Raw genomic sequence first — 17,777 nt, forward strand, 5'->3', positions numbered from 1 at the left:
GCGCGAAATGTTAAACTAAGTGGGAGTGGCAAGCAGCTGACTCCTGCCGCGGCAGCAGGACCTGCATCCGTCCGTCCGTCCGTCGTCCTGCTGCTGCTCTTGCTGCTCCTTCTGGGCCATAATTCTTGCGAGTCTGCGCCAACTGAATGCGTAATTAAAATGTTGCACAAAGCAAATGTTGCACTGCCATCCAAAGACGAGCACGCAACAACAAGAAGAACAACAGCAAAAAAATCATGAAAGAGGGCCAAGGACAGTAATATAAAGAAATTATGACTTGGCACTACACACAAAAAACAGAGTGCAGAACGTGCCCGAAAATATGCAAAAAGGAAAAAAAGTTTCCGAGTTTCAGTATGACGGAAAGGGAGTTTTTAGACAAGAGAATTTCGTATGACATTAACTGCAGTCAGCATCATACACAAGGCCAAGGACAATGGGTTAAACTTAATTGTTAAGAGCGAGAGCTGCTGACCTGCTGCTAAATAGTTGTTAAAAAGTGTAAAAAGCTGTAAATCTTGTACCCATTTTGGTAGTTGATTTGCTTTAGTTTTTCCCCTTTTAACCAAGAAACTAAGAGAGCTACCAGTTGTACATGTCGCAATAACATTTAATAATATTTTCATATAAAAACGAAATTCCGAAAACCTCTCAAATAATACCAACACAAATGAGTTACTTAATTTGGAAATAAACGCTAAATTTTGATGTTTGCCTCAGGATGTTTTGGTATTAATTTTGTAGAGCCTTCTTGCGCTGACAGTGCAGACATATCTTATGTCCTGGTTTAGGCTTCACGCAATACTTGAAGAAAGCGCCACCAGATCTGCGCCCCTTAGCCATCGAATGGCCACCGCTTTTTTTATTGCGGGCCTTGGCAGACTTTCCACGACGGGCACTACGTTCACGACGAGAAGTAGAGGCTGCGGTCATCAAGCTGTCACAGTCCATCAGTTTTAGTGCCCCGCGACGGTTCTTCTTGCGCCCTGTCACCCCTTCCACACTAAATGCAGCTGAAGTATGGTCCACTGATTTGTCGATGTCACAGCAGTTATCCGCCATATCTTCAGCAGTCAAAATGGTGAGCGTGGTTTCTGGAGCTAGCGGAGACCCCTTAAACTTGCCGCGTTGATTGCGTTGTAGGAACCCAAGCTTAACGGCAGCATCCAGGGTTTCACGCACAGTCCTGCGTGCTGGTGTGCTCAGTTTCTGCGCTGTGGCATCCGCCATCATCTGCATGATATACTCGTAACCAATGGGCTCATCAATGCATTGAACCAAGTCCACCAGCAGTTTTCCGGTTGTGTTGCGGCTGTTCCAAAAAAACAATTACACGATAAGCAAAGCAAATTCCAGAGATAACTAGATCAGATTAATTTTACCTTGTCATTTTGTGTAAATGAAAAAATAAAAAAAAAATTCACTGTGAAAAATATTGATCTTTACTGTTTGGCGTTCGGATTGACAATAAAATAAATTAGGAAATATTTAGACTCCTGCTATACAAAATATTTTACAGCCTACTATGACACAGAAAAAAACATAAAACATTGAAACTTAGAACGGAAAGTAAATACATATAAATAAAGTAAAAAATAAATATTCTACTATCATAGAGATGATTTTTCGGTACGTAAAAAAGGACATTTTTTTATTGCGCATCGATTTAAAGCATATTTGATTGCGGTTACCTGTCACACTAAATTATATTTAATTGCCGAATCACCTGTCATCAGTGTTTGCCGGTGGTTAGCTTCAGTTTTTCATATAAAACTCTGAAAAGTAAGTTACAAACTGACCACTGCAGAATATTGTTCAATATAATTCGCATTTAATTTGATTTTCAATGTTGAATGCACTAATACTTATTAGGGGCAACAAAGTGTCATTTCGCATTTGCCAACAGTCAATAGCCAAAGCTAATCCATAAACGATGCTCTCTTTTATTATATTTTTTTGTATTTGATACTTTTTATGCGCATGCAGATAATTAATTTCATTGCACATTGGCGCACATTTGCTTGCTAATTTAATAAAATCATGTAAAATGGTGTAAAATGCTTTGCTGACTTTTCCCATTGACACATTAATTAATTCGATTGTAAATCTAGTGAATAAAATTGCTAAAATTCGTTTCGAATTTTTGTTCATTATTAGAAACTAACTTGCTAAATTTTGTGTGCAGGTTAAGTGAACTGTAAAAATCGGTTTTGTTTGTGTGTGGGTTATGTCAGTGAATTCCATATAATTATAAAGCCAAAAATCGCATTTATAGCGGGTAGGATTTGGCTACTCATCCCATCCCCAACCCACCTCATGCTAACACTGTCATAAAGTAGAAACCTTTATTGCTTGTACTTGGTTGAACAACTAAAGCCTGCGGGAAAACTTAAACCCCCATCACGCCCACCACATAGAGAGCACACAACAATACCGAAAAGGGGAGACGACACACACACAGTGTGCAATACTCGTAAACTTTTGCTCAAAAGAGTCAACCGAAAAAAAGGTAGGGAAACGGAATTCAAATGACGAAGTTTTAGGTACCCTTACGCACCTTTCTTTATATCTTTTTAAATTATAGATAGATGATAGATCACGAACAACATACTTTATATATACTTGTACCAAAATGCATCTCAATCTGCATGGCAAGCATATGAGCCCCTCTGATAGGGTTGCTCTTAAACCACTCACACTTCAGCTATATACTCTGCCATTTGGTAGGGTACTAGTAGTACAACAATGACTGAAAATGGGCGAAATGTGTAACTCGGACACCTAAACAAACAGTGCATACTTCCAGGCTCTATCCCTGTCCCTGCTCCTGTCCCCCACCACTGTTGACACATGCAAGGCGTGCAATAATGCGAGCCACTGGGCGTGGTGTTTACCGTGTCAGAAGTATTTTGATTTGAAAATTTAAATTTTCACCCCCACCGCACCAAAAACCCACGCCTGACTTATGCACAGAAACAACAACAACAACAATGTAAAGAAGCCATGAAAAAGGTTGCCTTAGATCGGAGGTGAGAAAAGGCACAAAAGACAAACAATGTTTGGTGGTGCCTGGCAACAAGTTTTTTTTTATTGCTTACCAAATGAGTTCATGGATGGGGAAGGGTTCTTTGGATCTTGGTGTTAAGTTTGAACCAATTTTAACTTTTCATATGCCAGCAAAAAGAGGATGGTGATGGGGAGAGGATAGGGGCCATAAAATTGCATTCTTTATTTGGCTTAGAGATTTATTCGTTTGCCAACGAGTTGCTTATCAAAAAAATAAACGTAAGAGCGAGTCAGAGAGAGTGAATGTGTGTGCCACGCAAAACGCGAATTTCTTTGCACTACGTGATTTGAAATTTTCCAATTTCCCAAGAGCCGAAAAATAGAGTTAGAGCTTTGCCATGCTCTCCGCGCGCTGTTTCACTCTTTTGTGGCATATCAAGGCGAACGAACGAACACACAGATAGAAATGCGGTTGTCCACACGGCAAATGTCGGCTGCCATTTGATTTTTTTTTTCCCCCCCCGTACTGCTCGGCAATTTTATTTGCCAGTCGAGTTGCGTATTTTATACATGACTACAGCGGTTATTCAGTTGGGGAATTCTGCATCTAAAGTCGCTCCAAAGTGCTGGAAATATTCAATGTTCACTAAATTGATATTTATAGAATATTTTCGGCTTTGGAAATCAATTCAAATCCCGTTATACGATACAAACCTAAGAGATCTGCTTAAACATTAAAGTTTTCAGAATTTTTCTGTGTTACACTTAGTCAACTATTACTGTTGTTTGGGGCCTGTCAGTGATTTGGTGGCATTTCAGCTTCGGTTTGTTTGCACTCCTGGCATCCTGCATTTGTATTGCATTTTATTTACGATTTCTTGCCCTTCCTTATTGCTGTTGTTGCTGCTGCTTTTGCTGGAGCATTTCCCCTACGCGATATGCACTTCCTGGTCTGATACCTCAACTTTGTATTTCCGCCATTTCTTTAGAATTCCCCCTCCCTTCTGCAGGAGTGGAGTAAGACCAGGCACTGTGATTTCTATTTTAACGCTGCCTTGGCTCCGCTCGAGGCAAATAAATATTTTTTGGCGCACGCGAGACTTTCTTTTCTTATTTTTTTTCTGTACTCTCTGCTTGCCTGGAGATGTTTCTTTTTCGGTCTCGGTCTGGGGTTCTATGTGCTGATGTCCGTCAGTCCTGCCATTGTCTGCCACACCATTTAATGTGTTTACCAGATAATCGAAATCGGGGCATTTTGTTTAGTTTTATTTTTTGGCATTAACACATTGAAAACGCAGACACTTTGCCCTGCCCGTGCCAAAGGAATTTTGGTCTATTTAAGTTTACTTTCTAATTTGTAGAAGTGAAGCCCCAGCCCCCCAGATAAACAAGAAATATTTCTGCAATTACTGTGTGGCTCTTCAGTTGCTTCTCTACAGCAATTTTCTATTGTAGAGTAAGTCGTTGAAAAGTTTTGTAGATTTGTAAAAGCAAATTCATGGCACATACGATACATAGTTCGACTCGTCAAAGGTTTTAGGCTGCTGCTGCTCTATAATTAATTTCCTTGAAGACAAAAACTGAAAACTTTTATAATTTATACGCGCATGCAGTCGAAAACTGAGCCGAGAGAGCCGCCTGATGTGTTGTCAGGCGATAAACACAGTTGTCAGCAGGGTGGCATGGGTGGCGCGGGTCGGGCAGAAGTTCAACTATTAATTACGTAACGGAAATGTAAATGTTTCGAGCAATTTGTGCCCCCAAACAAAACACAGCTACGTGCAACACTTGCAGCATTTCCCCCGACACGAAGTAGATAATTAGCAAAAAGTTGCAGCTAAAATAAAGTTGCTGCCTCACACCCTCTGCCTCTGCCTCTGTGTGTGTGTGTGTGTCCTTAGGTTGCCAGGGTCTGCTGACAAGGTGTTGCCAACAATTTTTGCATATGTCTTCCTTCCATTTTTGGCAGTTGAGCAGCGGAAATTGCTGTCGGCACAACTTTCCTTTTTTGTGCACAGCGCACAGTTTTCCGTACTAGAGCCTGCCTGTGGGTAAAAGCGGAAAGGAAAACGATTTATAATTTAGCTAATTTGATAAAGATGTGTGTTTGCGTTTTTATATTCGTTTAGCTCCATCGTTTTTATTTGACTTTCCCTTGAGGCCCAAGGACGCTTTAACTTTTATCATATGGCAAATATTTTCCATGCACTTTTATTGTTCGAAAAGTTTATCCAAGTACAAATGAATGGGGGGGATAGACAAACTATTGAGCATTGTTTTACTTTTGTTCCCAGAATGTTTGCTTGTTGCATTCGATGAACGCGGGTGGTTGCAAGCTTTTTTTTTTTTTTCAAAGCTTTTGTAATGAGAAAAGTTTTTGGCATTCCAACAAATGTTTTCGCTCTGTCTGTGTTTATATATTTGTATTTTTGTTTTTAATTTTATAAAAAAATCATTTGAAATATTTGCATTCAAGATAAATACAAAAATGTGCAATAATTTTTGTTGCAGAATGTCAAATGCAATGTCAATTTTCAGGAATTTCCATTCTGTTCCCCATTTGTATTTATCTTATTCCGCTCTCAATTTTAACATAGTAAATACTGTTCGAATACGGTCATAGGGCCATGGCCATAAAACCCTTGTACCAGTTCCCAAAATCCAAACAAAAACACCGAATATGTCATTACGCATACGCACGGTGGGCGTTAACCGTTAGAGTTAAACAAATGCGGGCACTCAGGGATATAGAAAAAAAAAGAGAAGCAGATCGCTGAAAAGCTCTCACTGCGGCAATGCAAAATTTAATTTCCCCACCAACGGGCCATGCAGCCCAAAACTGTTCGAGGCAGAGCAACGCCTAATGTCATGCAGTGGGGCGTAGGAGGGGATGGAATATTGTCGGTTCTGCCCCTACGACAGTTACAAGTGCTGGCAGATACTTGCCAAAAATAGTCAGCCAGCCCTGGCCAGCGAGCCAAACAAGCCGCATTAATTAGTGGCCAAGGACATGGACATGGAAGTTCTGCAGCTCGCTGGGCTTTCGGCTTTCGGCTCTCTCTCTCTCTCTTTCTCACTCGCTCTCAACTTTTGCGTTTTACATTAAACATTTTTTTTTCTGTAGTTCGCTGTTGCTTTACTCCTGCTGCCATGACAAATTGGACGTGCTCTCTGGAGTGTCCAAAGTGGCGAAGTTATTACTACACTATGTAGTCCTTGGACCCAGGGACCTCCCGCCGCTTCCTTCAAACAGTTGCTTTGGTTCTGTGCTGTGTAGTGCTGCGCATTTGTTTAACGATATTTCCGCTTTGGTACAGCGCTGGCTGGCAGCTGGCGATGCCCTTTGGTATGGCTGATATGCATTGAGTGCATTAGTTGCATATGTATGACTGTCTGTCTGTATGTTGTATCTGTATTTTAGATAGAAAGAGAGTATCTGTGGGAGTGTGTTGCATCGCTGTGTGTGTGTGTTTGTGTGTGTGTGTGTGGGTACAGACTATGTTTGGCTGGGTGTTTTTGTACTGTTATGTATTTTGCGCTGACACTAAAAGCTATTTGTAAATTTCGTGGCTGCAATTATGTTTGCTGTTCTGTGCGGCCATCACACAGTTTCCCCGTTTTTCCCACCACTTCTACACCACTTGGCGCACTTAACACATTCCCAACGCTCTCTGCTCTGTCCCTCCTACACCACCTACTCCCACTATCCCTCTTGGCCTGCTTCTTTTTTTCTGTTGGCTGGCCATGTGGCTTTACTGGTTATTATTAGTTTGCTGCGGTTTGCATACTGTGTCCTGTGGGGTCTATCCTGTCTTAGTGCGTACCCACATCATGCATTCATATATGCAAATGTACTCCGTACATATAAATGCTTGCACTATCGGCTATAACGTTTCTCTTGCTCGCTGCTTTGCTGTATTTGGTTTAACGTTTGCTCTTTAAAGTTTTTGGCAAATAAAAACGAGTTCTAGTAGCAACATTACGGCTGCCATTTTTGACACTTTATTCTGAATTGCATGCAATTATTTTCCCTATGCTCGTGTATATAATACACACTCTTTTCCTGCCACATTTGCGTTGTTGCATAAATTTAAAGTTAATTTTCAGACATTTACGTCAGCTTGTCGGAAGTGACGAGCATAACATGAATTGCCTATCGGCAGTTTAACCGACACGTGGCCACTTTTTTCACACACTCTTTCGCTCTCTCTCTAGCAAACCCTCTTGGGGCGATATGAACAACTGCAAACATCCGGTTGCCATTTAAATTATTGCATCCGTTCCATTAAAAAACAAAAAAAAAGAGACGCTATAAATTAACAGAAGCCTCAGGCGGCTGGTCAGCCAGGTAGGCAAAAATATACATATAAAGTGGTATATCTAATAATTTGCCAGTGTCAGTGTGTTCGGGCAGCAGATGCTGCGGTAAGGTTTACTTAAAATATGCCAAACAAATTATGTTCACACTTCAACGGAAGGCCGAACTTCGATGGCGCCAACGCCTGCCTGGCCCATATCGAGAGACCAGACCAGAGCTGTGCCTGTGCCTGTGCCGCCGCCACCCATTTTCCATTTTGTAGGTTGCCGCTACAAATCATTCCGAGGGGGCATAAAATATTGCTGGTGGAGCTTAGAACGTGCTCACAGCGTTAAAGTGTCATTACTGGGCTTAATGAGTCGGCCAACTGCACGAGAACGCTCTCCAGCACACACACACACACACACACTCCAGACATAAAGTAGAGACACCAAATGAAGAGAGAGACTGTAAAACGAGACAGTAACAGATACAGAAACACCAAAAAAAAAAAGGCTGAAGAGAGGACGGACAGCAGTCGGAAAGAGCAAAAGATGGCGTGAAAGTGAAAAAATGTGTAGCATGCAAACAGGCGCAAACTACATTGTTCATTGTCTGCCTCTAATTTATGTGGCTGCTCTGTTGGTCAGCGAGGGCCAGGGCCCAATAAATAATAGTTCTTGCGGCGCGGAGCCACACTTAAACGATAGGGTATCCGTGGGTGTATTGGGACATTTTCTATAAATATTTTGTATATTTTCTATGCTTAATTTTTAATTTATTGTAGGGTAAAATTCCTTTTTGACATACCATTTAAATTCTGTCCCAAACAACTGCTTCTTGGTGAACTTTTAATCATTTTAAATATACCCCATCCAGGGTACCCCCTAGTTCACATTTTCTCAAATTTCACTTACTTTTCAGCAACATCCAAATGAAATAGATGACTCGTCTGCAGCATTGTTGCTTCTGCTCTTGATTAGTTACGTCCTGACGTGGAAAAACAAACCCATTAACACTCATACGTCACGTTGTCTGCGGCGGAGTGCAATTCTAAGCATCTCGAGGAGGCGCCTCGAGTAGCAGCTCTCACTGCCCCAAAACCCCCGACGCACTCACGACTCCTCTGGCCACATAAATTGTGGCACCCAAAATGCATAAACCAAGCATGTCGCGCAATCATTTTCAGCTGCCACGTGCCCCGGCATACATTTTGTGCATTTTATGGGGAGGTTGGACACTCAGACTCAGACACAGCCTCCAACTGCTTCGCATTCGCCTTCGACTGCTGCTGCTGCTGCAGCTGCAGCTTGCGGGCTTCTTTCGCCCAAAAAGGAACAAACAAATGGCCAGAAAATGGAGGAGGTATGGAAAAGCTGGAGCTAGGGGTTAAGAGTTGGAGTTGGGTAGAATTTTAAAGCTGATTACTCAATAACTTTGCCTTGGAGTGCATAAAATGCGAAGAATATCCTTCGAGTGCATAACTCCTTGCACGCGACCCCCCTCCTCTCACCGTGGCACGAGCAGAGCTTTCAGCTGCCTTGCCACTCGTTTTATGTGCACTTAAATTGTGTTTGTTATTAAAGTCTGTACGGAGCTGCTGCTGCTCCTGCTCCTGCTTCAGACCCTGATTGTGCTCCTGATTCTCCATTGGTTTTTCGCCTGTTGTTCTTTTTCACCTGGACCAAATGAAATTTATGCTCAAATTGAGTTGTGTTTCGTGTGCGTCGAAGTGTTTCTCCGGGTAAAATGCAACCAGCTTCGGCTACGTCTCCGTCTACTACTTGGCAACCTTTTTCACATAATTTGAGACACTTAAGTGAATAATTTATGCTTGCAACATAATTGAGTTGCAGCTGGCTCTGGCTCAAGCAGCACTTAAACCTACGAGCAAAACACTTTGAGGTCACAAAAGTAAGATGCACAAAAAAATGTCAACAAAGAAGCAAAACTAAAAGAAATATTCTTGTAAGTTTTGAGTAAAAGAAAAGCTGGGTTTTGATTTAATGAATATGTTAATGGAAGTTAATGGAGGGTGCAATACCTCATCTAATACTTCGTTTGGCATTTAAATATTTAAACAAAAACTGCAAGCTTTAATAGAAAATTGTATATACATTATTTTACATGTCTGGCTGAAAATTAAAAAATTGTTTTCCTCGTTTTACTTCCATTCAATAGCAGTTATTCAATTTGAAAATTACTAAAAAATATGTTACATTTTTTTTCAACCAGAGCTGTCAAAGTCACTCCAGTGATTCCAAAACCACGCAAAAAAAAAATGTAATAAAAAAGGATTTTCGTGTATATCCCTTTCTAACACAGCCCAATTTTATGATGCTTCTATTTTATTATTTAAATGTGCAGTAAATTCAATTAGGCCAGAGTTAAAAATATCAAGGACACACAGACACACACGCACACACACACACGGGAAAAATAGTAGAGTCCATGCCACATGGCCGAAATTCAATTACAACCGCTAATGCCACTTGTATTGCAGTGAAGTTCCCGCGCGACCGCAGACTCTGTTCAGCTCTAAATACCTGTAATCCGGCAAATTTAATTTGATAAAAAGCTGAACTTCAATAAGCGACAAAGTTTCCCCATGGTCGTCGGCCATTATAATTGTGGTCTGTCTATCTCTCTCTCACTCTCTGTCTGTGTGAGTGTTGACCCGTTTTTGTTAAGCTTCCACCGCAGTGCAGACCGCAAACAAATATGATCAGACATCCGACGAGTGACGGGGGATAAGCAACAGCCAACAAAAAAACAAAAAGAATGGAATGCCCCCGCGTCAGAGCAAGTGGCAACACGGCGGATGAATACGGCTTATGCAAGCAAACGGTACACACTGACACACCTCTCACGCACACTGACAGCACTCTTAACAACACACAGACACACCTCTACCACACGCACGCATTCACACGCGCAAATATCAAAAAAAAGTTAAGCTAAAAAAACACATAAATGTTGCATACTTTTCTGCGGTGGCTGAAAAATACACAACAACAAAAAAAAAACACATGCACCCGCATAACTATGAAATATATTAAATTAAGTGTGTGCTTAAAAATAAATTTATGAAATTAAGCTAACAGCCATTGGGATGTGCAGTCTGCAGACTGCATTTTAATTTCATTTAGTGCGCTAAATTTATTAACTAAAAACCCCCCGACTTACAAATAAATTGAAAAAAATATATATATATATTTAATCAAATGCCCTGGGACACAGACACAGAGAGCACATTTTATAAAAACGAGAAATCGCATTCTCAAACAATTTTGTGCAATGGAAAAAATTCTAATTTATTGAGTTAACGCCCATTTTTACACCCTCTGCACATGAACAGGATTTAGCCATTGGCCCACGGCCACCCACACCCAACGCTCATATCCACGCCCGGTTGCATTCCACCAGCCATGACCATAACACAGTCTAAAATTCTACATGCAAAAAACAAAAAATAAAAATTGTTATATGTACGTACCATATAGAGGGAAAATTTAACGAAAAATTGCCCAACTCGCTGCTGCGACTTTGGCCCCCTGCCTGTCGTCGACAAATGAAATTTTCACGTTGCTGATGAGAGGCGATCCGATCCCAGAGACCCAGAGAGACAGAGAACACACACGCATACACCGAACAAAACCTTTCTGGATTTTTACCACACAAACATTTTCGGCTGTGCCCCGGCAAAAGGCACACAAAAAAAAAAACAAAAAAAAAAGCAAATTAAAAACTTGCAAAAATTTTAATGGAATTTTTTTTTCCCTCTATTTCCACGCTCTGCTCTCAATCTGCCACTCCCTTCAGCTGCGCTTCGCTCCAGTTGCTGGGTGTCATCCAGGCTGTCGTTGTTGGCGGTGGCATTGCGGAAATTGTTGTCCCCTTTGATTGTCAAGCGTCGGCTTACACACATAAATGTCACATCAGCATACTATACGGGAACACGGGGCTGTGGAAGTGACAGTCAGGCAGGAATTAGGGTTAGATGGGGCATCAAAAATAAAAGTTTAGAAAAATATCCGACAGGTTTAGTGAAATGCTGTCTTAACTGGCATTGGGAACTTTACAGCTTTAAAGTGGGTTAAAGTTAATACTTAACGAGAAGAGAAATCTATACATGGTTTCTTTTTATCAAAATATTATATTTCCTCCTTTAAAACTCCTCTTATATTATCTAAAATATACTTTTCTTGTCTTGTTTAAGAACTTAATACAAAATATATGTAAAGAATATTAATTTAAAACAACAATTTCAATCTTACAACCCGAATATATGTACAACATATTTATACAATTGCAGAACAAATTTCTACAATTGAGACAGAGCTAAAGCTATGGAACCCCCCTGCACTAAATGGAACTACAGTTTATCGGGAGCATAAAAACTGTTCCACACTGGCTCAATCTTCTGCAGCTCTGGCAGAGTTTTGTATTCAAACTCTTCGCCAATGTTCAGGCACTTGATATCGGACTCATTCTCAAGCGGTGCAAACTTCAGCGACTTGATGCTCTCACAGTTGGGATCTCCATTGGCGGCGAAGCTCGTCCAGATGTCGATCATGCCCATGATTACCTTGTGCTCGGGCGAATCCGGTGCCGACTGGTGTGACAGCATGCTGTGGAAGATGTAGCACAGATCATCGCCGTGACAGACGCCGCGCATTTGATGGCCGCAGAGCACAATGCGAATGGCATTGCAGAGCTTTGAGTCATAGTCGAAGCGGTACAAATAGGTGGGCGCACTACCCTGACGCACACGGTCCAATACGGCACGATAGATGGGATGCCAGAACTCGCGATAGGAGCTGAGTTCGAGGAACTTCATCATGCTGGCCTCATTGCAGCTCTCCTCGCCAAAGTAAGCGCGCTTCAGCTGCAGGCCATAGTTCTCCCGCAGCTTGGGATCCAGATTGTCGCTTAAATCGTTGGGCAGTAAATTCTTGCAGTTTCCCACCTCATCCAACGTGGCCGTACGACGGGAGACCTCTAAGTAATAAAGAAAAATCATGTAAGAGAGTTCCTTTAGAAGCGCCAACAAAACTCACCTGGATAAAAGAGCAAACCCTCGAAGCTGGTGCCTCCGAACATGATGGGCACCCTGTTGCTCCAGCTGTTCTGCATTAAATCATGTGGTGGCTTATCAATCACGGTGTGCTCTGTGCTGTAGGGCTCCACAACGGGTCCAAAGGCAAATAACACTCGATTATGCTTCTCTTCCTTGCTCAAGACTGTGGCCGAGGCCTTGACTAGTTCCCCACCATTTACAGAGCTCAAAAACTCAAAGATTGGCTTGTCTTTGTTATCCCCCGTGTAGCCCAGTTTCTGGGCCAGACGATAGGCCCAATCATTCCTGGGAGGATATGCCCAAGGACAGAATACACTGCCCGACATAACGATGGCCTTGTGTATCAAACCCTCTGTTTGATGGCTCAACGTGAGGAAGTGAGTCGAGGCACCGCCAGCACTCTCCCCAAAGAGCGTGACATTCTTGGGATCCCCACCGAATGCTTCGATGTTCTGCTGCACCCATCGCAGGCCCATTATCTGATCCTTGAGCCCTGCATTTCCTGGCACATTCAACTGCGGATCATCGAGGCTAAGGAAGCCCAGGGCGCCAAGTCGATAGGCCACTGTGACCAGCACCACATCCTTGGACATGAAAAAGTCCGGACTGTACATATCCCGCGAGGCCTCACCCACCTGGAAGCCACCGCCATAGATCCAAACCATCACTGGACGCAGTTTATTCGGTTGTAGCTGTCAGAATTAATCCAGAAATTAATATTTTATTGAAATAATTTCACTTTTTTGATCACTCACATCCTTGGCATACACATTCAGATACAGGCAATCCTCTGACCCTGCGAACTTCTTAAAGAACATGTGTGTCTGCAGTGGTTTGTCGGCTGCCGATGTGCAATCCAGCTCTCGATCCCATGGCTCCACTGGCTCTGGCGCCTTGAAACGCAGCTCGCCCAATGGTGGCTTGGCGAATGGTATCTTCTCGAAGCTAATGTAACTTCCACCCCAAATGGTATTTCGCTTCACACCACGCACAGTGCCCAAATTGGTCTTGACCACAGAATATATGGCTGTGGCAAGTTTGCGCTGTTCGTATTTGAAACTGAGGACCCTGAAAAGGTGCAAGAAAATGTTTGGATTAGATATGAAAAGTGTAATGATTTTGAACAGTTTTAAAATGTATTTCTAGACCATTGTTATCGCGAGTTTCATTCCTATCTTGGATCTAAAAGTAATACTTTCGTGTGCGAATCTAACCCATTGAAAGGCTGTCACGCATTGGGGCCATGCCACCCGGGCGTAGCCATTTCAATGTCATTTTGTGGTGGTCTCTTTGTTGTTTTGAAAGTCTTACGAATTGTCAAAAGGCTTTTGACCAACCTCAACGCGACGCCCCATTCGCTTAACATGCACAAACAGTCTTCTACTATTTTTCTATATAACTCTCTGTTGTGTATTTTGATTTTTTTTTTATGGATAATTTGTGGGCGGGCGTGAGGCATGATTTTTGCATTTTATGGTTTATTTTTATATTATTTCCACTGCGCACCTTCGGTATAAACAAACCATTTTATATTTAAGTGGCATTCTGCAAGTGCACTGACACAATTCGCTCACCATTAATGGTACCCGAGTGCATACAAATCGGTAATTACAAATTGTATTCAACAAACAGAAACGAGAGAAAGGCAACTGAGATCGAATCGGTGCTGCAAAGATTGGAGCTGGAGGAGAGTACGTGACTGCAATGAGGCTGAGAAAGTCAACAGAAGGCCAATAGAAAGTATAGAATTAATCTACATTCAGCTGTCATTAACAACTGCATTTGAAATAGTTGATGCAAGCAAAAACTTAACAAAGCAAAACTAATTAAGGAAATAAATTCGAATTTTATTAGTACTTTGTTGCACTCATTTAACAATTGCTTTGAATAGCTTTAAGTACAAGTGTAATGGACTTTATCTTATCAGTAAGTATAGCTACAGATACTTCAACAAATCAATAAGACAAAGTGTGTGTTTTTCGTCGACTAGATTACAGTTTGAGCTTTATTTAGCTATGCTTAAAAAAGAGATGCCTAGCAACAAATACCAATGACTAATCCCATTCATTTCACATAGCCTATAAAATAATACATATGTACATATATTAATTTCTACGATTTATCTATCGAACAACACTCATCGAAATAGCTTATATAATTTTTTGTTGGTACTAAAAACCTGTCGTGTCATGCCCGTGGAGTAGAAATCGTCGTTTATCACCTGAAAGTGAAATGAACCCTGTACCCTACAGACTTATCAGTATGGTTGCTACATTTACCTATATGTATAAAAAACAATTAAGTTGTCTGGAAATTATACATACAGTATATACAACTTGTTATGGAAGTTTTAGTGAAAAAAAAGGTTTACAGATAAAAGACGCAAACGGGTATTAAGAGAAATGATTAAAGAAATTAAATTAAATAAATAATAATTATCATTTTGTATATAATTGGGATAAACCCAATAGAGATATGAGTAGAGAGACTTGGAGCTATCCTCCTATTTAATTGCATGTCTTTATGTGTAAGCGTATAATTAAATGAAATAATTGAGTAAATAATGTTTATAATTAAATTAAACCTCAAAATACCAACAATTAAGCCAACAGTAGTCCAAATCTTTTACTCTTTGAAACTCTATTGATACTCTTTGGTGAAAAGCTTGAAAGATATTTGCGTTTTTATGAATGCTGGCGTGAAAACTGATTACTAAATTTTTTTAGTTGACATAGTAACAATTTCTCAATTTCTCTGTTAATTTTAAACATAATCCACACAACCAATACACACTTTTCCATTTTTCTTTGCTCTGCTAGGGCATTCACACTTCGACTCACACAAAGCACGCACCTTTCTTTTTATGCTTTTCAAATAAAATAAAAAACACCATACAAATATACGCGTAGCCAACCCGCACTTTAACAAATATACATATATATTTGCAATTAACACAATTGCATGGCTTTGCAATAATTTATGTTAAAAATACTAACCATCCGCAAAATTGCTAATAGACCTGCGGAAAACGTGCAAAAAATAAGCAAACAAATGGAACAACGGTGAAACAGTAAAAACAAAACAACAACAACAAAAAATCACTAACGAATGCCGCCGCAACAATGGAAGCATCGCGCATGAATCAGACAGAGGGAGGGCGTAAGGGAAGGGACACAAAAACAAACGGCAAAAGAGGAACAAGACAAAAAAGAAGAAGCAGCATCATTAAGTTTATGCAAAACAACAAAACAAAAACACCAGCAAAATCCACAAAAACCAACCAGCAGGCAAAAGTTTGCGCAACAATTTCACCAACACAACATATACGATATCATGTGTACGCATATTTTAATGCATGTCTGTATTGCAAAGCCCCCTACCCTCCAGGCACCAGAGATAGAGACCACAACAGACACAGAAAATCATTTAACGCTTCAAGAAAACGAGGAAAACCCAAGAAATAAACGTGGAAACACTCGAACTCGCACTCACTTAAAGGTCAGCTTCAGCATATCCATGAAGCGTGTGGCCATCTTTTCCCTTTAGTTTTTCACACTTTTATCACAATTTTCATGAACACGACGACGACACAAAAAACAAATTGAATATTTTACAATTTGCTATGGGAGCGTGGCAGAGATGCAGACACAATCTGACAGAGACGGAGACCCACAGAGAAAGTGTCACAATGTGCAAACTCCAGTTAACGCGAGACGCGGTGGAGAAGTACGCAGATGGTATAAAACGCTTCACGCGAGAGTGCGGCAGAGACTGACAAAATTCGGGCCGATCGTGGGGTATCCATATACTAAGCTCCACCACCACCAGTTGCTCACACCCGCCGCTCTCCCACTGATTGCTCGCTCAGAGAATGAGAGAAACAGCTGTTGTTTTACCTGCTCTCTGCATTCCGAATACCAGAATGAATATACCGGTTGCGCATATGTAAGCTCTGAAATCTAAACAAAAAAGCTTCTTCTGTATATTAACAGCGCTGCACTGTTAATGATAACAGTTCCATGTTAACAGCAGATCGATCGCTTTTGAGACACATAAATACATATACATACATATCTACATGTTCCGGAACTACATCCAATAAAAAGTGTGTTAACCCACAAATAAACCAGCTGCTTGTGAATAGCACGTCCGACAGCCGAACCACCTTGAAAGTGAACCTAAACTTAGGCTAATTAACAAAGCAGCAGAGCAAAGCAGACATACCAGCCAAACGCTCTCAAAAGCTTTTTTTTCCAAAGCACCACTTAATGAGTGCACAGTATAGCTGTGCCGTAGTGCCCCACTAACTAGTGCATACACGCAGACATTAATAGGTTTTTTTCAACAATATAATGGCACTTGTGACTGTGAACTTGACTTTGGGCTGTTAATTATGCAATTGACATGTGTCAGCAGAGCCCACCACTCGATACGATTGAGTAAAGAGTGCTGATGCGTTGATTTCTTTATTGAAAAGGGGCGGGGCCTTTAATCGAAACATTTCCATTATAGATGAAAGTCATCTGGCGTTGTGTGGGCTGGTTCACTTTGTGTTATAACTGTATCTGCCTCTGCGGATGGTACATCATCGCAAAGTATGGATTGTAGGCAGATAACTAAAAGTAAACTAATACAAGGAAAATAAAATACGAATTGGAATAGGAATAAAATTATATACTACCTAAGCAACAAGTAAAATCCAATTGCTGTAGACATTTTGCTGTATATCGTTGCCTGTCACGAATGAAACTAAACTGAGGAAATCATTCAAGATTATTTCTAGCAAAACGATGTCAGTTAATAGTAATGATGTACTTTAATGATTAGCACTGATCAGCTGATTCAGACAGTCGCTTGCATTATCCATCCAGACTCCCATACATTTCCATCCCAAATAGGTTAATGTGCTCTCTAATTATACAATAATTATAACCGCCAATCAACGTGACAAAGCAAAACCAAAAAAAAAAAAAGAATACCATTTTAATGGTAGCCAATTAGCAAGGAATTAGTCATGCAATATTAAATCCTACGATTTATCTATCTTTGAGTATTAATTTTTGGAACATGTGCGATAATTTGCAGCAAATTTTGCAAGGGGGTAGAATTTTGTGATATCTCCCAGACGGTCTCCATGACGTCTTTGGTTCCAGATTTATGCTCCAACAAATCGAAGTTTTATTAGCATGATAATGGCAATGCAGTCACATGGCGATAATTTAAGGTTTTGGCTGATTCATACTTACTTTTGTATAAAATCCCAGTTGGTTATGATCCGCGGAACATCACTGCTTTGGCGGAAACTTAAAAATTTCACAGCAATCAATAGTTTTCTCATTTTAAATATTTGATAACTAAATCAAAGTATTTTTCCAATTTATTTATATCGTTCCT

The 17,777-nt window shown here is 40.7% G+C and overlaps 2 protein-coding genes across 3 annotated transcripts; both read right to left on the reverse strand.

Moving 5' to 3' along the window:
- Window positions 1-592: 592 nt before the first annotated feature.
- On the reverse strand, window positions 593-1,485 carry LOC111071905. Its single transcript, XM_022363456.2, has 2 exons — window positions 1,383-1,485; window positions 593-1,312 (listed from the first exon to the last, which is right to left on the reverse strand). The coding sequence occupies exons 1-2, from the start codon at window positions 1,388-1,390 to the stop codon at window positions 733-735; spliced, it is 588 nt and encodes a 195-aa protein (XP_022219148.1). The 5' UTR covers window positions 1,391-1,485; the 3' UTR covers window positions 593-732.
- Window positions 1,486-11,465: 9,980 nt separating this feature from the next.
- On the reverse strand, window positions 11,466-17,736 carry LOC111071821 (esterase B1). 2 transcript variants are annotated; one of them, XM_022363341.2, is made up of 4 exons: window positions 17,630-17,736; window positions 13,139-13,451; window positions 12,364-13,075; window positions 11,466-12,304 (listed from the first exon to the last, which is right to left on the reverse strand). In XM_022363341.2, the coding sequence occupies exons 1-4, from the start codon at window positions 17,719-17,721 to the stop codon at window positions 11,679-11,681; spliced, it is 1,743 nt and encodes a 580-aa protein (XP_022219033.1). In that variant the 5' UTR covers window positions 17,722-17,736; the 3' UTR covers window positions 11,466-11,678. The 2 variants fall into 2 exon arrangements, with proteins under 2 accessions (XP_022219033.1, XP_022219042.1); XM_022363350.2 differs by lacking the exon at window positions 17,630-17,736 and adding an exon at window positions 15,876-16,164 and having other exon boundaries at window positions 11,467-12,304.
- Window positions 17,737-17,777: the final 41 nt, after the last annotated feature.

Source organism: Drosophila obscura, unplaced genomic scaffold, assembly GCF_018151105.1.
Source record: "Drosophila obscura isolate BZ-5 IFL unplaced genomic scaffold, ASM1815110v1 contig_4, whole genome shotgun sequence".
NCBI lineage: Eukaryota > Metazoa > Arthropoda > Insecta > Diptera > Drosophilidae > Drosophila > Drosophila obscura.